This window comes from Anastrepha ludens, chromosome 5, assembly GCF_028408465.1.
Source record: "Anastrepha ludens isolate Willacy chromosome 5, idAnaLude1.1, whole genome shotgun sequence".
NCBI lineage: Eukaryota > Metazoa > Arthropoda > Insecta > Diptera > Tephritidae > Anastrepha > Anastrepha ludens.
In genome coordinates, this window is record NC_071501.1 from 112,198,819 (window position 1) to 112,225,745 (window position 26,927).

Genomic DNA, 26,927 nt, shown 5'->3' on the forward strand with positions numbered 1-26,927 from the left:
TTGTCAATGAGCGAAACAAGCATTAATCGGCATTCGTGGGTGCGAGCATGTACATACATATATGTGAGAAAGTATCCGTGTAGGTGTGCAAGTGTGCGTGTTTTGGGGATTTGTGATGCACTGCTGGTGAGCGTGGCAATGCAACGACATAATTCGGTAGTTACGTTGAGTTCTATGAACGATATACTAACCCGTAAATGTATATTCAATTATATGTACGCGCACACGCACACACATACTTATACATAAAAACATACACCGCACCGCATGCGCTAGGTGGAATATTACGTTGCAAACTTAATTGACCACGTTTCAGTAACAAAACTCCCCAGAGCGCAACGCACCTCTCAACTCGTTCACATCACCGCATCACCGCAGCAAAGAATTAAGCTCGAGTGGAATAGCAGCGCATTGCCAGTGGGCAGTCATACACATACACCTACACACTCCTACATATCTATGCATTCACATAAAAGTGATGAAAAAAAAAAAAAAATTGGGAATCTATGGAAAAATTGAGTAAAAATATTTGAAGCGTACGAAATTTGATTTCGAATTCTGACTTTTGGCCGCGTGACGAGCAACGCCCAGGCGTTATCAAATGGCAAGCTCTGCGAATGTGTGCATGCCACACTGAATGAGTGTTGCAATACAAGTCATCAAGCGTTCGCGTATTTCAACCAAATGCTGCCAGATTTGTTGCGTAAGCCACAGCGGTGTTGATGTGCAGCTTGTGGGTGCAGGGATCGGTGAGGCTGTTAAGTTTAGATAACTCCGTATGCTGGACTGTAGAGCAGAGGTGAGCAAAGTAAAGCGCAGTTGGTCGTCAATGAAAGGCTTATGCCTTTGCTGTGAATGGGTTATGCACATACAGGGTGGTCCATATAGTGGTTTCTTTTTAAAAATTCGAAAAAAAATTAACAAAAATCAATTTTTTTTCGATATGTAACAGGATGCAATAATAGAAGGAGATTCAATAATAAAAGATTTGCTCAGTAAGCAACTTTCTCGCTCTCTCTTGACAAAGCGGCTCCCTTAGCAAGATACTGGGTTGCTAGCCCTAAAAATTTTGCACAAAAGTGAAGGAAAAGTAAAATTTGTAGAAAAACATTCCATTTTCAAAATTATCTGCTTACGAGCAGAACTCTCCCAAAAGTTCGTATCGGTATGTTCAGGACTAGCATGACATGGAATACATCCTGATATTCCGCTTAAATCAGGACATGATAGAGTAACTGCGGCAATCCGTGATCGATTCGTTAATGGAGAATTTAAAAAGCTTTATTTCTTATGATGTGAAGTGTTTGAGAGAATTCAGGTTTTGCAAAGACTAGCATTTCAACAGGCAGCATAACTGAATAGTCCCGACGCGAACGATAACGTTGCAGGCTTCATTATAAGAAAGTTTGGATTTCCAATGAGCCGACCTTCACATGGGTGGATGGAGTGTCAAGAGAAGGAGAAACAAAGCACAGTATCAGCTTTCTGAGTATTGATAAAAAATTCAAGGTAGTATTCAAAAGTTTTAACGGTACAACTGAAGTAAGAAATACTTTTTTACTAACATTTTTACCGAAAAACATTTAATGTTCTTCACCTTCTTAAATCTTCTTGTAAAGGAGTGCCCGAAATCTAATGTCACAAGTGAGCAAACCTTTAACACCCATTATTTATTAATGGAATTACAGGAAAAAGCAAACATTGCTTCACAGTAGCAAACGGCTTGTTTCGCAGTAGCGTATCCTGTTAGCTCAGTTTGCCAAGACCTTAGTGAGAGCTTCTGGTTTCTCTACCTTACGAATGGCTTATTCGATATTCGCCTCAAGGGTCTGAGTCGTCAATTAATCGTTCGCATAACTTTATTCCTTCAAAGAATCCCACAAAAAAGACTAACGATGTGAAATCACATCCCCACAATGGCCAAATGACATCGCCGAGACGGCTGATGACACGATTACCGAACTTGACGTACAAGAGATCGTTTGTGACATGGGCTGCGTGGCATGTCGCGCCAAGGTGCTGAAACCAAACATCGTCCAAGTCTATGTCTTCAATTGCCGGCCACAAACAGTTGCTGATCATGCCTTCGTAGCGCTCACCGTTTACCCAAATGGCGTTTCCAGCCGCATATTCAAAGAAAAATGATGCCACCGCTTCAAAATTTGCGCCAAACTATCACTCACTGAGGATGCATTGGTTTCTAGATTATTGAGCTTTCTTACAGGTCACTGCAGATTGCGTAGCCATCTGCACATCCCTGTCCTGTTCACGGTCCACTGACTTCTGTCGTTTCTGTGGCCAGTCCCCGGTGACTCCAGCACACCTTCTTTCCGAATGTGACGCTATAGCGCGAAGAAAGTTGAGATATCTCGGCCAGATGCGTCTGGAAGGAAACACATACGCTCAGCCCAATCCAGCTCTATGCCAAGTTTATTAAGGGAACTGAGCTTGGATGGGGTATTGTAATAAGCAGAGGGCACAAAAGACTAGAGGCCGAAGGGCAAACCTTATTTTCATTCATTCATTCAAGTGCCAACTGAGAAGCGATATTGCGAGCCGGATTGTCGTGGGCCTTCAATTGCTCCTCGGATCTTGTAAGCGAATATTAATGCCAAGTCTGTGTGCAAAATTCGTACCAGTCTGGTGCATGAAATGATGGGGTGTTGCGATCGATGCTCCAGGACTGAGTCCCACGCTCACGGCTATATGCTCATGAAATGATGGGGTGTTGCGTTCGATGCTCCAGGACTGAGTCCCACGCTCACGGCTATATGCTCATTAGTGCTTACCACACGATGTCGGGAGCCGCGCGTGTTCTTCACTTGGGCGCCGAATTTAGGTACAGCAGGCAGACATTTATTTTCAATAAACGCTATATTTGAATCACACAACCTTGACTTTGGAGCTAAGTTTGTGATATTTCCCCATTGGTTTTGAAGCGAAAATAGATTCATTTGGTTCCGCGGATAAGTTGATACTTTCTGAGGCTTTCTGTTAAGATTTTCAGCGGTAACGAGCAGTCACTGTCATAATCAATTATGATTGAAAAAAAAAACACTACATGGGTCACCCTGTACACATGCATACATATGTAACTGTTTGGTTTGAGGTGGCTTTGGTTGCATGCACGAACGCCTAAAAGTACACATCTTGCGCCCTGTGAAAGGCTTCAAAAATATTCAATTTTACTCATCGTATTGCTTATGAATTATGAATTTCGCTGTGCTGTGCGGAGATAAATATATGTAGGTATGTATGTATGTATGCACGTGCATGTATGTGCGAAAGTGCAAATGTCTTTCGAAATATAGTTTTATGCATATTAATTCTGCTTCAAAAGAATGTAAATTCAAAAGCAGGAGTTTGTGGGGTACTGCGCAGCAGCAACTCCTTTGTTGATGGTGAATAGAACTCAGATTTGATGCTGTACATATTTAGTGTATTTATACATAAGTGCTTGCACACATATCTACATACATGTGCACGTTTGTTTTTGTCTTTATAGAATTTGTTCAACCATATTTGTGGAATTATAAATGACATAAACGCGATTGAGTAACGGATTTTATGCGGAAATGAGACGCGAGAGCTGTATGAGAAATGATGCCTCCCTATTTGAATATCTTTTCATATAAGAAATAAATATTTAATGAAGTTTAGATATAATACATGCACTAGAAAAGATCAAAGCCCGCATAAGAGCGCATAAGGCGGCTGTGCCTGTGCGTGCTGTGAGACTGACGGGAAGTGTTCAGAGCTTATTGCGACCGACTCTAAAGATGGTCGTTGAATAATGTTTTTTTTGTTAATGAGAAAGAGAAGTTTTCGTTAAAATAAGAAGAGGTGGTAAGAAAATTTGATTGCAGTCTTTTTAATTAGTACCTAATTTCATTACATTAAGGGGAGAGACTGCTTTAGAGGCTTCAAAAAATCGATTTTTTTTTTGCATAAATGTCTTCCCAAACTATGCAAGAATGTGTTCTCAAAATTTCAGAAGCAAATTCAAAATATTTGCGGAGTTACAGAAGAAATTGTGAGCAAGCGTCGAGCAGGTATACGAGCGGCCAGATCGCTCGAAGTGCCCGCGCTCCACCCCTCGATCTATTGTATGTATTGTACCTACATCATTATTGCTCTAAAGATGGATTACCTCGCCACGACAAATGCCCAAAAGGCGTTGAAAGCTGGTGAGAGTGGCGTAAAGCTGAAGCGACAAACACCCTGCCTGCTTTTAAGCATCCACTATGTCTAATTGACGAACATGTCGAGAAGCACATTCGTCCTGTGTACGAGGAATTATCTAAGGACGATCTGCTAACGTGGTGTTTAGGTAGGCACACACAAAATGCGAACGAGTCGCTCAATTCCACTGTGTGGCATATCGCACCGAAACACCTTAACTCAGGCTTTAAAATCATCGAGATTGCTGCTCACATCGCTGGAAGAATATTCAATGAAGGCTACAGTGCAGTATTTAAAACCATGCAGTTACTTGATTTAAAAATTGGACAGTAATGCAACAATTTCGCCAAGGAAGTCGACAAGGAGCGCGTCAGTCGACAAAACGCGCGGGAATCATTGTCAAGTAAGGAGGCCAGAACAGCCCGCAAACTCGAATATCGGGGCGAAAACCAGTTTTTTGAAGTGACTGAAGGGCAACTCTATGAACCAGGAATCGCTGATTAGCATATTATTGCCGTAAGTTCAAGAAAATTACGATTTTTAATATACAAAAACGTCGACGCGCGATTTCCTGGTTTTTTATTTTTACAATTTTTCCTAATTGGCGGGAAAAATAGGGGTAAAGTTAAACGTCCTATCGAAACGAGATAACATTGATTGTATTCGGAATTAAATTCTCTTCTAGTTGAACCTAAAAAACCTTAAGAAAGTTATGTATAACCCACTTGTTAAACAATCTAAAGTGAATTTGTTTTTCCAAAAAAATGAATTTTTTTTTAATTAGCGAAAAATTGTTGAATTTCTCACTTTTTGTTTAATTCTCTTAGTTTAACTAGAAGCTATACTATACTTAAATAAAATTGTTTCTGGACTTTTGGTTTCATATGGAAATTACGACCTGCATCTTTCCCGCCGCACGACACATGCACACTCGAGGCGCCTCGGCAAAATACTTGTACCAGGCATAATATGACATATATTTTAATGGAAAAATTTGAAAAGACAGTTGAAATATAAAACAATAAAACCTGAAAAATTCGTTTCAATCGAATAATTCTTTCCTTCCCAAAAAAATCCACGAAAAAATCGATTTTTTGAAGCCTCTAAAGCAGGCTCCCCCCTTAAATATAGGAACTGATATTGAACAAAAGATGAGCCTCTGACTTACGTTATGTATTCCTGGATATGTATTCGGCTCATGCGTAAAGTCCGTATTGTTGTACGGAAGCGAAACATAGCTGGTGTCTAACACCACCACACAGAGGCTACAATCTTTCGTCAACAAATGCCTCCGCACCATCTGCAGAATATTCTGGCCAAACACCATCAGTAACGACGCACTGCGGAGATTAACGAATGTGGAACCATTCCTTAGGCAAACTAAGTGCAGAAAGTGGTGACGGATAGGTCGGTAGGTAAAATGGCAAAAGTGCCACAGGCACACTTCAAGTAGCAATTACGTGCCGTTTTGATACCCTAATGTGGACCATTACCTGTGCAAAGAAAAATTTTTGGGAAGAGAAAACCAAAAAAAGAAAAACTACAGCCATGGATAGGTCACACATTGAGAAAACCACCAGATAGCATCACGAGAATGCCACTGAACTGGAACCCGCAAGGGAGCAGACCAAAAAACACTAGCGAAGGTCGATGTTATGCAGACATAACATGAGACTGTGCAAAAGCAACAGCACAGAACCGGGTACGATGTAAGAGTCTTGTCGAGGCCTCATACTCCGGAGAGGAGTAAAGAAGGAAAAAAAAAATTTTGCAAGCAGCGCAATCAGTTTCTTAGGGTGCTTCTTCAGCACGTTAAATAAGGCAGATCTTCTCAGAGATGCCTGGTCCCGATGGCAAAATACCTGCCCAATTGCCGAAATCTGCGGAAGTATCATGCCGTTGGTTGATCCTTACCTATGCGAGCTGCATAGCCAGTGACTATATACGAAAATTGTGGAGAACGGTGAGGTTTATTTTCATACCCAAGGCAAACAGGAGCTTACATGCCTCCCCTATGGAGACCAGCAGGTCGAGAAGCCTTTCACCCTTCTTGTTAAAAACCCTAGAGTGACTCATTGACTTGCACCTAAGAAACGAAATTCCTTGGATACGTTTGTCGCACACCCAGGCATATCGGTAGAATCTGCCCTGCATACAATTGTTAAAGATATGGAGGAGTCCCTACTACCAGAGAGAGTTTGCAGTGGGTGCCTTCTTCGACGTGAGGACACTTTTAATAACATCCCACAGGCAATCACTAGGTTAGGTTAGGCAATCACTAAGTCTCTGGACTGTTTTCACGAATAGACGAACTCAAACACACGCGTCGAGGACGAGCAGCTTTGCGATGCCCATTGGTCACAAAGCAATGGAGGCTATCGATAGCATATAACTAAGCTATTAGGAGAGGAACGTGGACGTAGGTATGCCCAGTGTGTCTAAAAGGCATAACCACGGTTGCACTTTGATTAAATGTTTTTAGCAATCCCAGGGTGGAATTAGCTGAGAGGGAAGGAATGTTATAGAGCTAGTGAGAGTATGCTGATGTTTCTGACCTTTTCGTTTTTCCACCCCCTCGGGGAAAAAATAAGTCTCTGGATAAACTAAGGGTCGAAGCCGACCTTACCAGATTAATCAACAGAATGCTTAGCGATAGAATGGCCGCAGCAGGCGGTGCATCCATACACTGGCAGGGCTACTCCGCAAGGCGGTGTTCCCGCACCATTTCTCTGTGTTGTCATTGTCAACTATTTGCTGAAGGAGCTGGTGAGAAGAGACCGCAGGGTGATTGCTTGCGCGGACGTCGTGACACTAGTTACTAGAATAAAGTTTGTAGGTACTCCGCATGACTTGATGCAGCGACAACAGCACGCAGTTGCTAGTTAAGCGGCGGAATGCGGCCTATCGGTGAATCCTCTCAAAACGGAGCTTGTCCTATTTACGAGGAACGTAAATAGTTATTTCACTTAACTGGCACCTTTTCAAAAGCAGAAGTTGGAGACATGTCTTCGTGTGACATATGTCTCGAAGGCGAAAGAACTGTATTCCATTACGCATACGAATGCCCAATCCTTTAGTTAGGTTAGGCTCTTGTGATCATCAACTCAACCTAGCCCTTGTGATATCAACCTGATAAGTTTCTTATCATGTAACTCTCCGCCATTTAGTGGAACTCCAGAGCACTTGGGAACCATGTGGTTTGGCTGTGTAAGACATATGGCAGCTCAACACTTGTCTGCATTCTCTAATCCTGGATAGTCTTAAGTAGGTAGGTTAGATGGGTACTCTTGTCAAGTGTGCACTACAAGTAGCACTAGAGTGCCTTTTTGATACCATAATTTAGATCACTAACTGCGAAAAACTGTAAAAATTAAATGAAGAAAACTCATCTACAGCCATCCATGTTGTTGATGTAGTGAAGCAGAGAAAAGGGAACAGTGAGGAACCTCAAGTGCTCAGCCGCCAAACCCGAACATTTCCAAAGAAGGTGTTTACCTGTCTCTTTCTCGGCAGAATTCCCACAGCTTCTGCAAGGTGGTTCGTACGGAAGCCCTAATTTATCTGCATGAGTTCCGATCGACCAATGACCGGTGAACACCGCTATGAGTTTGGAAATTTCATAGCGGAGAATCCCCAGCTCTTCAAGCGTCCTACTTCTATCGTACTGACACCAAAGTGTTTCTAAGATAGCGCGGTCAAGGGGACACCGGCCAAGGAGACACCGATGTCTGAGATGGGAACAACTGACATCGGTGCTGTTGACCCCTTCTTGACAGGCTCATCGGCAATTTCAATGTTCCTATGACCTGGAACCCAGATAAGAAAACTCCCTTACAGGAGTTCATCAGAAGCGAGCTGCATTATGGCGACGGCATTCTGTATGGCTGCGGGATCGCGAAGACTTCTGCTTAAAAAAAAAAACGACTAGGCAGTTTAAAGGAGACTTGGAAGTTTAAAGGAGACTAAAATATTGACTGATTTAGAGAAAACCCCCGCTCGAACTTCAGCTTCCATTTTGGATTCGTCGGTGAAAATATAGGTACCTCTAACCGTGCAGACTCTTCCCTCCTTCCAATCCAGTATGCTTGGAAAGATAGCTTTAGCACTACCCTTAATGCTCAGTGTGGGTACGGAAAGATCTGTACGAAGTGCAGAGAAGGAAGGAAAAATCTTTCTCAAAATGCTACCATGTCCTATAAGAGATTACCTCCAGAGGCCAACCTCCTTCAACCTAATAGCACTCTGAGCGGCAATGGGTTGAACTTGAAGATCAACGGAAAGTAAGTGCAGAATGACGTTAGGGGCGGCATTGAAGTACTTCCTTTACGCCGAAGTGGCCAGGCCCGTATCCCAATACGGTCATTCTAAGAAAAAGACAACCACTCTCATGCTACAAAAGGTACAGAGAATGGCAATAGTTTTCATCAGCGAACGACGCACATAGGTAGATTTAAGCTATTTAGGCGGCCATAATTGGATTTCAGAAAGTTGTCACAACTACAAAAAAAGCACTCTCACAACTTGAAATAATTCAACCTCCTACGGTCAATCCCATACTTTGCATTAGCTGTCAGTTAATCAAAACATAGCTATTTCTGAAACGCACGTTATCGTTTTTGTTTAACCGCTGTAAAATCGTATGTTTTGACGTGAATATTTACGGATTTAAGTTACCAAGCTGAGTAATCGTGATGGATTATGATATTTCAGGTGAATATTATCATTTGTTAATGGTGTTTGTGATTTTAATAGTTATAAATGGATAAGTGGTGCCTATTTCATTTAGGGTATAATTTATTTTTGTTGTTTTGTATTTTTTGGTTTTGAAAACCCGGTTTGGTATATTTCCAAGTCCGTCCAAGTGAAAGTTAGTGTTGAACATGATACCTGGTGCAATTAGTTCGCCACGTGCATAAAAGTTAGCTGCAGATACTTGCAGATAGAGGGTCATATAAAGGGTTTGATACACGCTTGTCTAAAGTCAATATAAAAATTATTGCATTTGTTTTGATTTCTAAGCCAATTTTGCTTATCTTAGGTATTGCCAGCTCATCAGGCACTAGACAAGTAACTCGTCAATATCTCTACAATCAAATGCAAGGGCAGAATTTGACATCTTTGGCGGAAAAATTGGATTTCTTAGAAGATAACCTGCTGTCTTGTCATACATATTCAGCTGAATATGTGCAAACATTTAACAAAAGCTTTTCTTATTTTAAAGCACAGCTTAAGGAAAAGTAGACTAAAGCCAGAAGAAAGGAGGACGCTTTTCTAAAAGCTAACCTCTTCTTCTTAATTGGCGCTATAACCGCTTACGCGATTTTGGTCGAGTTTAACAAAGCGCGCCAGTCGTTTCTTTCTCGTGCTAACCGGCGCCAGTTGGACACACCAAGTCCTTCTCCACCTGATCTTTCCAACGCAGAGGAGGCCGCCCTCTTCCTCTGCTACCACCAGCTGGTACCGCATCGAATACTTTCAAAGCCGGAGCGTTTGTATCCATTCGGACGACATGACCCAGCCAACGTAGCCGCTGGATCTTTATTCGCTGCGCTATGTCTATGTCGTCGTAAAGCTCATACAGCTCATCGTTCCATCGTCTGCGATATTCGCTGTTGCCAACGTGCAAAGGTCCAAAAATCTTACGCAGAATCTTTCTCTCGAACACTCCAAGCGTCGCTTCATCGGATGTTGTCATCGTCCAAGCTTCTGCGCCATACGTTAGGACGGGCATGATGAGAGTCTTGTAGAGTGTTAGTTTTGTTCGTCGAGAGAGGACTTTACTACTCAATTGCCTACTTAGTCCAAAGTAGCACTTGTTGGCAAGAGAGATTCTACGTTGGATTTCAAGGCTGACATTGTTATCGGTGTTAATGCTGGTTCCTAAATAGACGAAGTCTTTTACAACCTAAAAGCTAACCAGTCTTGGTTAAATGGAACAATCGAAATTCCAAATAAGTCACATTTTCGCCCTGGCCGTCCATTCAAATCATTCGAAAAGTGTAGTGAGCGAAGTAAACGTAGGAAAACGGAAGAAGTCCGTTCCATGGTAGAAAATACAGTTATTATACATGCTGCGCAATCCACTCTAATAGCAAAAGGGCAGAGGGACGCCTCGCGAATTCTGAAAGAAATCGCAGAATCTCCATCACGTGCAGAAAAATACAAAAGTGCATACAAAGAATCAACAAGCCCGGGGAGAGGTAATATATTGACACCACATGCAGCCTTAGCTATGTTTGTAGAAGCAGACTTAACAGGAGAGCAATATGAAATAATTCGTAATACAAACCCTTATCTTTATCCCTGTTACGATCGCTTATTAGAAGCTAAAAATGAATGTTACCAAACGCAAATACGGGTAATTAGTTCTTACGCAGAAACTGACTTGCAAAGCCTCATCGATAAGACAATTATGCGCTTATCAATGTATTTAAAGGAGGTGCTCCTCACTCTAAGTGAGGACGAAGAAATTCTCTTACAATGATATGCAAGTGGGGATGCGATGGTTCCCAGCAAGCTAAATATAAACAAAAAATTGAGGATACTTCTGATTCGGATGCCAACATTTTTCTTAGCTCTTTTGTGCCACTACAAATCACCTGTGGAAACGAAAACAGAAAAATTGTTGGGCAAAACCCTTCTCCGTCATCTCCTAAATTCTGTAGACCGATAAGATTTAGGTTTATCAAAGAAAGTATAGACGTCACGAAAGAAGAAACAAATTTTGTTGAATCCTCAGTAAACAACTTAGTTGCTTCTGAAATAGAGCTGCAAGGAAATAAATTTGTTTTCCGGCATATTTTTAATATGACGATGATTGATGGTAAGGTTTGCAATGCTGCCACCGATACCAGATCCACTAGCCAATGTTATTTGTGTAAAGCAACATCGAAAGACTTTAACGATCTAGACAAAAAGAATGAAGTTAGCCTAGATTCCCTTGATTTTGGACTATCCGTTCTGCACGCTAGAATAAGGTTATTCGAAAGTATTTTGCATTTGGCTTACAAATTGCCAGTGAAAAAGTATAGAGCAAAGAGAATAGCTGAGGAAGAACTGTTGGAAAAAACCACAAAAGAAACCATTCAAAAAAGATTTCGGGTACTTTTTCCCCCGGGCCCGGAGTTTTCAGAGGGGCCCGGACTCGAGAGTAATTCGAATTATAAGAATTAGACATAATTTGAAGGGGCCCGTATCTCAAGTTTCACCCGGGGCCCGAATACTCTCTCCACGGTCCTGCACCCACAATGCACAAGATACTAGTCCATGGCGCTGCTATAATTGAAAACTCATTATTACCAATAGGACAACTGTCAGAGGAGGCTCAAGAGGCGCGCAACAAGCACTTCCGGATGTATCGAGAAAATTATGCACGGAAGTTTTCTCGTGAAGAGTGCAATCGCGACATATACCATCGATTGTTGTTAAGCTCGGACCCCTTTTTGAGCAGTATTTCAGTTCATCGCAGAAGAAAGAAAAAAACATCAAAGTCGTTTAGCCCAGACACAATTAAGCTGCTCGTACCCTTTAAATATGTGGACAAAGATGTGACAGAACACCTTAATTCAGAAGGCGAAAACTAATAAATTAATCAATTTCTGTATATACATATCTATTGTGCTTTTGGTGTATTTTTAACAAATATATCTCTAAATATTTTTCTATTACATATAAAACAATTTTTTCAAAATCGATTAAGGTAACTTTTATGCAAATACTAGTGAAATATGGGCTCTATTTTTACTTTGGGAAAGGTCAAGATTTGTTGTATAAAGTCAATGTGTAGCCCACAATAAGATACAAACAAGTGATGACAGTTCTTGTCATACTACAAGAAAAGGAGCTTTACTGCTAAGGTATTTTTCAGTGTTACACAGTGTAATACATATACTTTTTTAATTTAACCGATTAGTAAAACAAATTATTATAAATTTCTAATTATTAAACAGTTTTAAGACGATATGTGCAGCCAAATATTTTTGGCCGCCTAAATCTTCAAAATCTACCTATGTGCGACGTTTACTGCTTCAATGAAGAAATTGTCTTCAAGAAATAGTAAACATCCTACTCTAAGGCAAGAAGTGCTAAGAAATGAATGGTTCCAGCAAAAAACTCAGAGGGCGGAGACGAAATCCTCTAGGAATAACAATGATATTCCGTTTACTTGAGCTTTTATGGGGGTTTTCTAACAGAGCTAGTCGCAAAACAAAAAACTTTCGACACTGAAACTGAACTGCCTCCTAAACTTGTTAATCTGGTATAGATCCAGTAACAAAAATAACATACCAGTTAAAGAGAAGGCAAGAAATCATTCTTCCATATCATTTTCACTGGCCTGTAAGAGGTTCGCATACCTGAAAAGCTTAGATATCGAACATCTGCGGATCTCCTTTAGTTTTCGGGTGATGATGGCATTAATAAAAGCCATGACACTGCTACAATGTGATGCGATACCTGCTGATGGTATCTTCTTTTTCATTGATAGCCAGGTGGCGATAAAATCCCTCACAAAGTAATCAACAATCTCCAAGGTAGCTATGAAATGCCGCATATCTCTTAACGAGATGGCTTGGTCATTTAATCTAAAGGTAGCATGGATTCCTGGGCATTATGATATCGAAGGTAACTGAAGGGCCGATGCCCTAGCGAGACTTGGCACCAAGAGGTCTGATGAGTACACAGACAATGACATAGGCATATCCGTACAGACACGTAGGTTACTGCTCTTTGAGAAAATTGTAAGAGCAGCGAACGAAATATGGAGTAATGAAACCAGTTCTAGAATCGCTCGACTCTGTGACCGACTTTCGATACTAAGCGCACAGATTCTCTGCTAAGCCAAAATAAGCATAGTTTTTTCACTCTGATTTCCGTTACAACGAAGCACTGCCTATTAAGGCAGACACGGCCAGAGGATGATCATGCAAACACATGACTTCTGCAGAAGTCCACTTCTAAGGAAGAGGAAGAGACAATCTCGCACTTCCTATGACATTGTCCTGCTCCTATCTAGACGTATGTATATTTACCATTTCTTTTTCAGATAGACACTTTTTTAGTGAATTCGAAGGTCTGTGTACTGTGGAAGTCAGAGAGCTTCTGGAAAGTACAGACTGGCTTGGGCAAGCGTCTAAGCCACTATGGCCTCAAAGTACCCAATTAATCCATGCCAAAAAAAAGTTTAATGAAAGTTTCTAATTAATTATTAACTAAACCGTTTCCCCCACGCAATTCTGATATAAAATCGAAGATATGAAAATCTATCAAATCGAAATGTTTGGCCAATTTCAGTTTATTTCTTCACTACGCGGAAACCACAACATTTTATGGGAATGGGAAATTGGCAAAAAAGTTGAAAATAAATTAAATAAGCTTTCAACTTTTCAAAAGGCAATCAAAGGATCTAGAAAGTAGCACAAAAGTTAGCAGCAAATGATGAAAAAAGAAGAATGAACAATAAATAGCAATTATAAAAAGAATTTCCAGTAAATCAGCAAACTGCCAAATTCAGTAAATATTTAGTGCTGTAAATTTTAATTCCTTTTAATTCAAAATACACATCTCGATATATTAATAGGATTCACAAATTCTAGGCAAGTACAGAAACAACAAACGTAACAAGCAGTAACAATTAAGAGAACAAGAACAACAATGTAACTGTACTATATGTGTAGTAGTAGTAGTAGTAGTAGTAGTAGTAGTAGTGGTATTTTATATTCTGAGTAGGAGGATTAAAGTAGGAACTTTTTAATATGTACACCAACAACAAGAAGCAAATTCGAAAATAAACTGAAAAATAAAATCAAAAAAATGGAATGAAACCACAAACTTACGGAAATCCATTTGCTCATCTTCCAACTGCCTTATCACAGCCGCATGACTTTGGCGTAGCAATAGTTCCTCCTCGATCGAATCATCGTAAGCGGAAGTCGAAGTGGGTGTGGCAATGATGGCCTCCTTTGACGCGGACGCGCACGTTGGCGGCAACACAGACAGCTGCGATTGTTTCCTTTGGCCGAAACGTGCAAAAACTTTCACCCGACTGCCGCGCCGACTTTTCAACGTACCACTCCCTCCACCACCACCACCACCTGCGCCATTAGTTGGCGTTTGAGGGTCGTGTGTTGTGGTGTGGTTTGTTTGCGTATTACCCATTCTCTTGGCTGGTGGAGATGTTGCGCTTGAGCGAGTCTACAATTTTGTGCGTGCAATTGGAAGAGAAGAAAATCAAAAAGAATTTAAGTCAATTACAACATTGTTTAATCGCATTAATTTTCTACTTAAGTTCGAAGTTAAGTGATATCGGAAGGAGTTTCGTAAATGCGTTATTGTTTAATGAAAGATTCTTATGTATTTTAATTCGCGTATTGCTTGCAATGGCTCAGCTCATAAAATAAGTTCGAAATACCTGATTTTGAGCAGATAATTTAAGTCTTAGAATGTAAATATTTTATTTTATTGCTTCAATTAGGAATTTTTGTATATATTTTTAAACTCATAACTGCGGAATTTTGGTAAAAGTTTCGAGAAAAGAGTTGTTTTTGACTTATTTTATTTGATTTGAAAAAAAAAAAAAAAATTACTGCTAAAAGTTGGATTTTGTTTTTTCACTCAAAAAATGACCGTTTAAAGGTGACATCGGTTTTTTCTGATACAAATCTAATTTTAGTAAAAAGGTATTTTCAAAAGTCCGCCATTTTGTTATTTTTCAAAAAAAATTCCCATTGTAGCACCTGCCAGAATGACAAGCCTACAGAATAATAATCAGTTTAACTTTTTCGTGAAGAGCCAAAATCCTGTTGACAAGCCACCTATGAGGCTTATTTTGATTCCACACTACTACAAAAAATATGTCAAAAAAAAAAATATTGTTTTTGTATACTATTTGATGTCAATAATAACATACTATAAAATCAAAATGATCGCATTTTATTTTCTTATAAAAAATTGCTAAAAAATATCTATAAAAAATGTGTATTTGGCCAGAGTACTACTTTAATATTTAGATTTAAAAAATATAAAACTTGACGAGTCACTCTGACCCAAAGGCTAGTTTTCTTCTAATATACTTTTTCTTGATTGGCGCGATTATCGCTTAACCGGCGCCAAGCTGACACATAATTGAAGCTAAGACCTTCTCCACCTGATCTTCTCAAGGACTTTCCTCCTCCTTTGCTACCACCAGCTGGTACCGCATGGAATACTTTCTGAGCCGGAGCGTTTGTATTCATTCGGACGACATGACCCAGCCAACGTAACCGCTGAGAGCCGCTGGCTACGCTGGCTCGCTGCGCTATGTCTATGGCGTCGCAAAGCTCAAAAGGCTCATCGTTGCATAGCCTGCTATATTCGCCATCGCTAACATGCAAAGGACCATAAAATCTTCGCAGAATCTCTCTCTCACGAGCACCTTATCAAATATTCTCATCGTCCAAGCTTCTGCGCCAAGGCGAATTTATTACAGGTGACAGCAAACACATATAAGTAAAACACTACATGTATTTGTTGTTGCGTTTGGTGCAAGCATCATGTCAAAATCAGCAAGCAAATGTAAACATACGAATGTAGACATACCAATACATACAAACAAAGCATATCACTTTGACGTAAGCCATATCTACGGCGAAAAATTCAGCTGGGTGAATGCTGTCACCTTATTAAATCCACCTTGCTTCTGCGCCATACGTTAGGACGGGCATGATGAGAGCCTAATAAAGTATTACGTTTTGTTCGTCGAGAGAGGACTTTACTACTCAATTGGCTACTTAGTCCAAAGTTATTTGGGTGCCTGGATATTGTGGTATTACAGGGAACGAGTTAGCTGATAAATTGGCTAATGAAGGCTCTGCAAGTATGCCACTAGACTCTGAACTCTGAACAGGAAAATAGCGACCTTTCTTCTAAAACTCAGCAGAAAGCACTTGAGAGTACTGGCGAGTGTAATCACAGGGCACAACGTCTGTGGTAAGCATATGGTTGCCATGGAGGTCGTAGACTGCCCGATATGCCTATCCTGTCTTGAGAATGACGACATTCCACAGCATTTTCTCTGTAGCTGTCCGGCGTTTTCCAGAATCAGATTTAGGATATTGGGTTGCGATATACTGAGAATGAATAAAGTTCATACTCTTCCTCTTCCGGATCTCTTAAGAGTCATCAATGAATCCAAGAGATTTGTGGAGGAGTGACCTCAATCTAATTTATCCGTCTTACCACCCACTTTTTATATTTCCTATCACTATTGTTTCTCCTGAATTCTATCCGGTTGTAGTACAATGGTCTCCTGACTGAGTGCTTGGACTTGTCCAACCCCCCACATATCTAAACTAGTCTAAAGTAGCACTTGTTGGCAAGAGAGAGAGAGAGAGGAAGAGAGAGAGAGAGAAAGCGTGTTTCTACCCTTCTATTTTCTAACACCTGGCAAACACCCATACCTGCCCCATCTTCCTCAGAGCGGCGAGGTGATGGGCACTTTCGACCCCATAATCGTAATCCGCCCACAAAAATACATTTGTCACAGAAGGATCTGAAAGCGGTAAATCTTCAAACCCAGTATGTCCCGAATGACAGAAAACAACTAAGAGTTGCCCCAACTCAAAAAATGATTTTTTTCACATCACGAGGTACTTTTTCAACAGAAGCTATAGGAAAGTAATCAAGAAATAGATAAAACAATATTTTATCGAAGTATCACAACTTCCCGAAACCAAAATCTTTCTTTTTGGTCTTTTTCAAATAAGTCATAGAGGACTACGACTTAACTCAAGAAATGTAGAGACATCTAATTTTCCAACAACCTAACTTTCTTAAGTGCACCTGCCCACTCCTTCATAAGGTTCACCGTGAATTGGAAGCATCAAGCGGCGATGCAGTGCCTGTTGCTTCTTCTTTGGTCTTGCCTTATCCTATTTCGGGTTGGCTCTTCTTGTCCTGACTTGTATCTTCACTCACGCTTTGCATCACCTGTCGTTTTTTAAAGTATTTTTCCATGTTTTTGGTGGTCTGCCTGGTCCTCCTTTTAACTCCTCCATCTGCAACACTTGCCGCACTGCCTGGTCCTCTGGTCTTCTCATAACATGGCCGTACTAGTACCGATCTGTAGAATATACTCAACAAGTTCAAAAAATCATTGACGGGGACCCTTCGAAATCAATGAGGGTCCTTGCGGAGGAACATAACATTACTGAGGGTTTCATTCGTCGATTTGTCTACGAAGATTTCCGGCATAAGTCCTACATTATGTGCAGAAGATAGTTTGTGTCGGAGCAAACACGAGAACAGCGAGAGCAAATTAAACACACTGAAGCGCCGAGATGTCGTGGTTTTTTTTGCGTCAAAAACATTTAGATAAAGATAAAAAGACAAACCGCAGAAATGACAGGCCGCTAAGTTCTAATCCTGGAGAGGTTCCTGTTGTCATGCACACAAAGTTTGCAGCCACTGATATAGTTTTACGCGTTGTGAGCAACAAAGGATATGCCATGCCCCCGCACTTCTTTACTTTTGTGTGAATTCCGCTGCATAAATAGAGCTTCTAGATATTTTTTCTTTTTGATGGGTGAGGTCGAGTTCAAAATGCTTTCGCACTTACAGCGACAACTGCGCCGAGTAGTGTGGCCACTAAAACAATTCCTCCTCTCCTTCTGGGACTACTTTCTGCATTACTTTGGGAAGGTTCTAGAGACAGTAGTGATTGAATTCACAGTGTACGCGGTGACAGCTCATACATCTTTCAGCAAGACTCTGCTCCTTCACACAAAAAGCGATGACCACAGAAAATTGGATGGCTGAAAATTTCCATCAGCACTTAACACCGAACTTACGGCCGCCTAAGAGCCCAGACCTTAATCCCCAGGATTACTACGTATAGGACGTAGTTGAGCGTGAAAATAAGAAGCGTCCTCATTACACCATTGCTTCTCTGAAGGCCGTTACGGTCAATATGAGTAAGAAGCATTCGATTCGGACATCGTTTCCGGACCCAGATCGAGAAGGTTATTGTTGCTAACGGAAATTTTATTGAACGATTTTATAGATATACATATAATAACTTAACTAATACTAAGTTAAGACCAATATAGATATTTCTATTTTTTCTTGAGATACATATGTAGGTATATATATAAGTGCACAAGGCTTAAGAAATTTAAGTTCCGCCTCCAATTTGTAATGTTTCCCCAAGCTTTGGTTCTACCGCTCCCGAAGGGCAGAGGGTTTTTATGAGAAATTTGCATAGTGGGCATCGAGCCTCAAACCAACGAAATGGTATTCACGCTCAAGCTCACAAGCCCTGTGAGATTTTGATTAGATAAGATTTGTGGGGGGTTGAACAAGTCCAAGCACTCAGTCAAGAAGACCATTGTACAACATTCGGATAGATTAAAGTAGAAAGAATAGAGAGACAGGATATATAGATGTGACCGCCGTAACCGAATTGGTTGGAGCGTGACTAACATTCGGAATCAAGAGAGAACGTCGGTTGGAATCTCGGTGAAAGATCAAAATTAATATAAGAAAAAGTTTTTTCTAATAGCGGTCGCCCCTCGGCAGGCAATGGCAAAACTCCGAGTGCATTTCTGCTATGAAACAGCTCCTCATAAAAAAAAGATCTGCCGTTCGGAGTCGTCTTGAAACTGTAGGTCCCTCCATTTAAGACGCACACCATAAATAGAAGGAGGAGCTCGGCCAAACATCCAAAAAGGGTGTAAGCGCCAATTATATATAACGGGTATTCTAATAACAGGTGTTATGAATGAATAGATTGCGCTATCGAGAGATGATTAACGATTTTTTATGGCCGGAATTGGATGGTATTGATCTGGACAACGTTTATTTTCAACAAGATGGCACTACGTGCTCCTCAAGCAACGAAACCATTGATCTTTCATGGGGAAAAGCTTCCAGACCGTGTTATCTCTCGAAGAGGTGATCACAATTGGCCACCGAGATCTTGTGTTTTAACACCTAGTGGCTTTTTTTTTAGATCCACGTGAAAGAGAAGGTCTACGACAACAGACCAGGGTCGATTCAAGATCTCAAAGATGAAATTAGTGAGGCTATCGAGGACATAGGGCAGCCACTTTGCAATTCGGTTAAGGAAAATTTCATGAAAAGGATATTGTCCTGTAAGCGTGGTCGCGGTGGTCATTATATATATAACGGAAAAATTGGTTTGAGGTCATTCTTCCGCCAATCTCTTGGATGCATTGATGAATGTTAAGAGGTCCGGAAGAGGAATAGTGGAAAATTTATTCATGCACTCCAATAGCTTAAGGCTGATTTTAGAAAACCCCAAATAGCTACAGAGAAAGTGCTCCGCAGTGTCCTCATTCTCACGACAGGATAGGCATACTAGGTCGTCAATGAATCCTGACAACAGGCATTGTGCCCACCAGTACTATCAGGTCCTTTCTACTAAGTTTTAAGAGAAAGGTTGCTAATTTCCTGTTTGCTTCTTTCACACAGCACTTTACTACTCTGCAGGAGTCCAACTCAGGCCAACGCCATCCATGGGTAGACCTCATGAAGTCGTCAATTCATAGTTGAAGTGATCCAGAAAAGACTTCAGGGTCTAGTGGTATGCTGACAAAGCCTTCATTAGCCAGTTTGTCAGCCAACTCGTCCCTTGCAATATCACAATGTCCAGGCACACAAATAAGACTAACTTTGTTGTGTTTCACAATACTGTTCAGTATGGTTTTACATTCACCTACTAACTTCGAAAAGCAGCGTGGGTTAGCAAGGCTCTCAGTGCAGCTTGACTGTCACTACAAATTCCAATACTGCTGCCCCACCGAAGTATTTAGTGTCTTCATCTAAGTACCATCCAAATCCGCTATTAACCATAGTAGACCTTTAATCAGGGTGATATACAACCAGTGTATTATCGCCGGTCCTAGACGCCATGCTTTGCCAAAGATTCTCTTACACTGCCAGAAGACGTTTAATGCTCGAGAGACCTTCTGCTCGACGTGCGTTTTCCAGGTCAGCTTATTGTCTATGATTACCCCTAAGGATTTGACCTCAGCAGATAGTTGCAGTGATACTTCTTTCAATGTGGGTAGTAACAGGCCTTCCATATTGCGTTTCCTAGTGAAAAGTACCAGAGTACTTTCTATAGGATTCACTGAAAGACCATGCAACTCTCACCAATGCCCAAACTTGTTTAGAGCTTTGGGTATTTTATTGCATATGGCTTCTAATGACCGTGAGATAATGCTTTTTTGGCAGTTCCGCGGTGAATGGTAGATTGTGGAGCGGTATTTAGTACGTAGGTATAGCAGTAGGTAGGTAGGTCAAATGGTTGAAGTACCAATTTGGCATTCCTTATGAGACCTCCAGAGCTGTTGATATAATGGAGAAGATTGATGGGACTTAACTTGGCGCACTGCCCCAGGCCATGGAAGAAAAGGGCACCTAGCTGCCAAACCCAGACTTTTACGGAGAAAGTGTGCTCAACAGTCTGCTTCTCTGAAAGGTTCCCATAGCTTCTGCAATGGGGGTTAAATGGTAATCGTAGCTTTTCCTCGTGTGTGCCAATCGTCCAGTGACCGGTAAATACAGCTACGAGTTTGGAAATTGAATGGCGAGGAGTCCAAAAAACTTTCTGAGTCCTCCGTATATTTTAATGGGGCCAAAGGGTTTTCGAAATAGCACATGAAGAAATGGAGCTCCATCTTTTCTGCTCTTTCCTGGGAAATAATTTCTGCAGTTTCCCTTTAACAACTATCAAGGGGATGCCGATGACCGGGTAGGAGGTCTCTGAGGCCAATTCAGTCCCCTCACTGGCGAGCTCATCAGCAATTTCATTTCCCTCTATGTTTCTATGTCCTGGAACCCAGATCAGAGAAATACTACTTGCAAGAGATTTGATCTCCTCCTTACAGGAGTTTACTAATTTGGTTCTGCACCATGGCGTCGTCAGAGCCTTGATCGCGGCTTGACTATCGAATGAAATGTTAATATCTTCCTTGCTCCTGCGTTCTCTAAGCATTTTGCATGCCTGCAGGATCGCAAAGACTTCTGCTTGAAAAACACTAGCAGTATTCGGCAGTTTAAAGGAGATAGATAAATTGGCTGATTTAGAGAAAACCCCTGTTCCGACTCCCGATTCCATCTAGGAATCGTCAGTGAAGCAGTACTCATGAGAGTTTCCCCTTCACGGGCGTCATCCCAGACAAAACAAAGCTATGGCGACACATTCCATTTGTATTGGGCACCGCAAGGTAAACTCATTCATTTCCCACTGTAAATACCTTATGATTGTAGTAAAGTGCCGCACATTTTCTTAATAATGATGACTAATAAATAAGTAACGCATTCAGCGGTCGCGTACAAAAAAAGCCCCGAAAAGTAATTATAAATAATTATTACAAAACTTGCAATTAATATTTGCAATCAAGGCGTCTGTGACTCATGAAAGGTAAGTACAGAAAATACAAAAATTTGCAAAAAGTGTAAGTTGGGATAAGTCGAGGTGGTTGCTGGTAATTCGGTCAACATTCACGAGCCTGCGTCTTATGCGGTAACCCGTGTATCGAAAACCCCTACTCCTCTTTGTCCCTGAAGCAAATAAAATGACGCATTTTCAACTCTGCTGTTAAGATTGGGTCTTTTAAAAATTCTATAGCCTAATGGCCTATACCTCATTTTCAGCCATTTACCGATTAAGATTGGATCAAGAGCTTATGAAGATATTGAGAATACCGTCTTAGGGTTCCTTTGGAGATATGCATGCCTCAAATTATGTTTTCAAAAACCTTTACTTAAAAAGTGGTGAAATAATTCACGGCCGAATGGATTGGTGCGTGACTATCATTCGAAATTCAGAGAGAATGTAGGTTCGAATCGCGGTGAAAGACCAAAATGAAGCAAACGTTTTTCTAATTGCGGTCGCCCCTCGGTAGGCAATGGCAAACCTCCGAGTGTATGTCTGCCATGAAAAAGCTCCTCATAAAAAACAACTAGTTGCCGTTCGGAGTCGGCTTGGAACTTGGAACCGAACACTCAAAATGTATATAGCTCACGATAGATATTCATAATCCATCGGTATAATAAACCTCCGAAAGAGATTTGGAGCTGCGGATAATGTTGGGGAGGCTCATTTCCAGCCATTTACCTATTAAGATTGGATCGGAGCCTAATCAGGCATTGAGTATTTGGGGCTTAGGATTCTTTCGAAGAAATGTTTGTATGCCTCAAATTTCTATGCCACTTCGATCCATTCTGTGAAATGTATTTGAACTTCCTATCTTAGATAGGATCTTTTGAAATACTAATTGTAAAAATATAATGGTATGGAAATTGCAATGATCGCTGGTTTTTTTGTTTGTTTTTTGTGTTTTTTTTTTTAATTTGGAGTTCTTCATTTTACTTACGCGTAATTTTGATTTCGGCTAATTTGAATGAAAGGAAGTTATTTGGAAGTGCAAGAATTTCACGAATTCTACCGTGTCTTTTAATGGGTGCGCAAGTAAGCACACGTAGATGTGAGTTTGTTGTTGTTGTGCTTATTTTTGATTCCAGTTTTTGTTTGCTTTTGTGGTTTTTGTGTGTTGCGCTAAATTTTGTTAATTTGAGTTTGACTATTTTTTTGTTGTGCTACTTTTTAATCACAGTAGGTATAGTGTAGGTGATTGTTGTTGTTGTTGGAGTTTTCTAGAATTTTTGTTGTCTTTGCTAGTTTGGCTTATATGTAGTTGTTATTTCTCTTGCGCTTCTTCGATGTTTGCTTATAATTCTTTAATTTGTTCTTTTTTATGTTGTTGTTATTGTTTTTGTGCTCTCTGTTTGTGTGATTGCGTTATTTATTAATAAAATGTTTTTTTGTTTTGGAAATTTAAAAATAATTTTTTTTATTCTTATTTTATTCTGCTTATAATTATTATTTTTTTATTTAATTTTTTTGAAATATTTCTTTTAAATTTTATTTTGTTTTTTTATATTTTTTTGCTTATTATCAAATATTTTTTTATTTTATTTTGCATTTTTTTGTATTACTCTGCTTATTATTATCTATTTACTTTATTTTTTTAAATATTCACTTTTTTAAATATTTATTTTATTTTATTTTCCTTTTATACTGCTATTATTATTGATTTCCATATTTTTTTTATTTTACTTTCCTGTATTTTTTTGCTTTTTATTATTTATTTATTTTATTTTTCTCAAATATTTTTAATTTATTTTGCTTTTTTATATTATTTTGCTTATTATCGAATATTAACTAATTTTTTTTTATATTATTTTGCTTATTATTATCATTTACTCAATTTTTTTATTTTATTTTGCGTTATTTTGCTTTTAATTATTAATTTATTTCTCAAATATTTTTTATTTTATGTTTCGTTTTGTATTATTTTGCTTATTATTATTTATTTATTTCATTTATCTTAAATATTTTTTATTTTATTTTGCTCTTTTATATTATTTTGCTTATTATTCAAATATTTTTTTATATTTTTTTGCGTTTTTGCGTTATTTTGCTTATTATTATTTATTTACTTAATTTTTCTTTCACATATTTTGTATTTTATTCTTCTTTTTTGTATTATTTTGCTTTTTATTATTATTTATTTCATTTTTCTCAAATACTTTTTATATTATTTTGCTTATTATCAAATATGAACTTAATTGTGTTTCTTCAAACTATTTTGCTTATTATTATTTATTTACTTAATTCTTTTTTAATATTTTTTAATTTTATTTTGGTGTTTTTTGCTATTCTGCTTTTTATTATTTATTTATTTAATTTTTATCAAATATCTTTTTATTTTATTTCCTTTTTTTGTATTATTTTGCTTTTAATTATCAATTGATTTCATTTAATTTTCCTTTTGTTTTCTTATATTATTTTGCTTATTATTATTTATTTATTTAATTTTTTTATATTATATTGCTTATTATCAAATATTTGCTCAATTTTTTAATATTTTTTTAATTTATTTTGTTTTTTGTGTTATTCTGCTTATTTATTTCATTAATATCTTCTATAAATTTTGTTTCTGTTTTTATATATTTTAAAATTTGTCTTCTCTTGTGCTGTTTTTTTAAACTTATCCACTTAATTTATTTGCAATTTCATCCAATCCGCTTTGTTATCTGTGTGCAATTTTATTAATTTATTTCTTTATTTACTTTTGCATTTTCATATCTTTTGCCTAAATTTTGGGTGCGGCATTTCATTTTATCTCGCACGCTTATTTGTTTTGTTGTTTTTGTTGTCGTTTGTGAATTTGTTGCGGTTTGTGTTGTTCTGAGCGAGTCTGATTTGACTGCCGTTGTTGCTGTTGTTGCCGTTGCCGTTGCTGTTGCTTTTTGCCTTTGCGTGGTCATTTCACTTGCAAATGCGTGGCTCTCGTGACTTTTTCAATTAACTTTAATTTGGTTTTCATTGAATTATTGAAACTACTAAAGCAAGTGCGAGTATTTATTTTTTAGCCCCCCTGCCCTTTTCATTCAACTCCTACATTCAACTTTCTACACTCCCTCAGCGGTTGCTATTGGTTTTATTTATTGGTGCGCCTTGTCGGCCCCCCGCCACCAACGCCTTGCGGTTGCTAATGGCTGCAAATGACACATCCGTTCCAAATCGCTTGCACTTATTCGGTTGTGATTTTTTTCTTGTGACATATGTTTACATTATTGTTGTTGTTTTTGCACAGCCTGATGGCACGTTAATGGGTCGAGCCGTAAGTCATTCACACGCACAATCACAATCACAATCACTAAACTTTTTCCACAATTTCCTTTTGCTAAATTTTTGGTTTTCACATTTTTTTCCTTTTTGCTTCGCGTCGCGGACGCCAAGCCGCTGCCCAGACACACCAGTTACTCGTATATTGGCACTTACTTCCTACTTCTTTTCCGGCGAAATGTCAGATTTTCACGAAACCGTTCAATAATTACAACGGCAACACTAACCTACAGCAACACGCCATACAAATACGTCGCATACAGACATCAACACGCAAATCCACCACCAACAACAACGAATATGTCCCTTACATGAAAGTCACACTTTGTAGCTGCACTGCCAGTGCAGTGCTTAGTAAGTCAGACCTATTGTAAACAAACAACAAATGACAGCTGTTTCACTCAGCACTCTCTTTCACATCTCTTGTTTGCGCTCTTTTCAACTGCAGCTTTGACATTTCAACTGACATTTAGCTCTTGAAATTAATACAGCAGGCACGAGTTTGCGCGCTTCTCGAATTTCGTATTCTTTATGGGGAAAATCGATAAAAAGCGTCAGCGCTGTGCCGCACTCGGCTTATGACTGGTGGTCTGGTGGCTGAGTAATGTCGTCGATGTAGCACAGCGTTGGGTGTGTGTGGGTCGAGCACGACCAGCGCGCTGAATAGGTACCCGCGACGGACAGCAGCATTAAAGTTAAACGATAACAATAAGAATAACAAAGAAAAAGGCACAAACAAAAGCAACCACACTGTAATGATAGCGCGCAATGAGTGATCCTATGTATAGGGTGGAGTAAATAGCAGCTTCTTTTCGAATCAGCAGTTATATGAGGAACTGCATTTCGGTCAATGAAAAACGCACAGAATGTTTGTGGGCTGAAATTAAAGGGAATCGATTTTATAAACGCCAAGGTTGTTGAGCATTTTTTTGGAACCTTTCTAGCAAAGTCTGCTTTTCAAATTGAAGCTAGGACTTAATTCCATTAGAGTTTTGTTTTTGGCTGGAGGGATTCAGACATGTGCAGTAAACGGAATGCCCGTTTTTTCTAATAAGTGTAGAATTGAAATTTAAATAGCAAAAATTTATTGAACTAATTTCTGATCATTTTAGAATACTTTGTTTTTATTTAAATTAATTTTATTTATTTTTTATCCACCAGGCACAGCCAAGAGTTCCCGAAGATGACTTCTTATTGAGTTTGAAATAAATGAGGATCAATAAAAAATAGCAAAAACTTAATCTGTTATTTTATTGTTAAATCGTCCTTGAGCTCACAAAATAAAAATACGAAAACTAAATATTCGGAGGCCAATTAACCCTTTACCGTATGTGAGCCCACATGTGGTATTGCAGTTTTGATTAAATTTTATTTCCAAATTATATATTACAATATAAAATAGTTCAAATTATTTTAATTCATCAAAAATATATTTAGCAATAACACTGTGCGACAGTGATATTATACTTTTATGGAGACCTAGTACAACTTATAGGAATAGTAAAACTAAGAAAAGTGGTATAGGAGAAATTTCCAATACACCCCCAAAATCTCATTTTATGGCCATAAAACCGTTTTGTGTATTGACAATTTTTCTGAAATGACAACTGACGAGACTGTAGACGGAAGTATTTGGAATTTTTTTATTTTTTCTCTATTTTTTCAACTTTGACATAATTTTTACGATATTATCCGATATTGAGGATTGTTTTTAGTACACTACTGTTACATTAAATTTAATTTTGCGTCGAATGAGCTATACTTGACTGTAATTGAATTAAAATTAATAGAGTTGTGTGAGTTTTAAGATTTTATTTTCGCGCGTTTCGAAGCATGATAAGGCTCCGTTTTACAAAAATAACAATCATCTGGTTTATAATAAAACGCCAAAAAATGTTCTATGATTTTTTGACATTTCGAAATAACCGCACTTTTGTGCTAGTGGGCGAAAAAGCAGAATTTAAGTGCGAGTAATTAATTTGCAAAAAACCCAAGGCGCATTCATTAAAGGTGGTGGCACTAGACTATCAACAATGTTTTGTACGTTTAA

The 26,927-nt window shown here is 39.0% G+C and overlaps 1 protein-coding gene across 7 annotated transcripts in view; it reads right to left on the reverse strand.

The window, feature by feature from the left end:
- Nucleotides 1–26,927, reverse strand: part of LOC128865155 (protein cappuccino) — a 162,347-nt gene that overhangs the window by 74,723 nt on the left and 60,697 nt on the right. For 3 of the 7 annotated variants that reach the window (XM_054105213.1, XM_054105212.1, XM_054105219.1), the window contains one exon: nucleotides 14,016–14,373. In XM_054105213.1, coding sequence (XP_053961188.1) covers nucleotides 14,016–14,373 — 358 coding nt within the window. Of the gene's footprint in view, nucleotides 1–14,015; nucleotides 14,374–22,559; nucleotides 23,145–24,318; nucleotides 24,829–25,188; nucleotides 25,454–26,927 lie in introns of those variants that run through there. The other 4 variants (XM_054105214.1, XM_054105218.1, XM_054105216.1 and 1 more) reach the window with 4 other exon arrangements.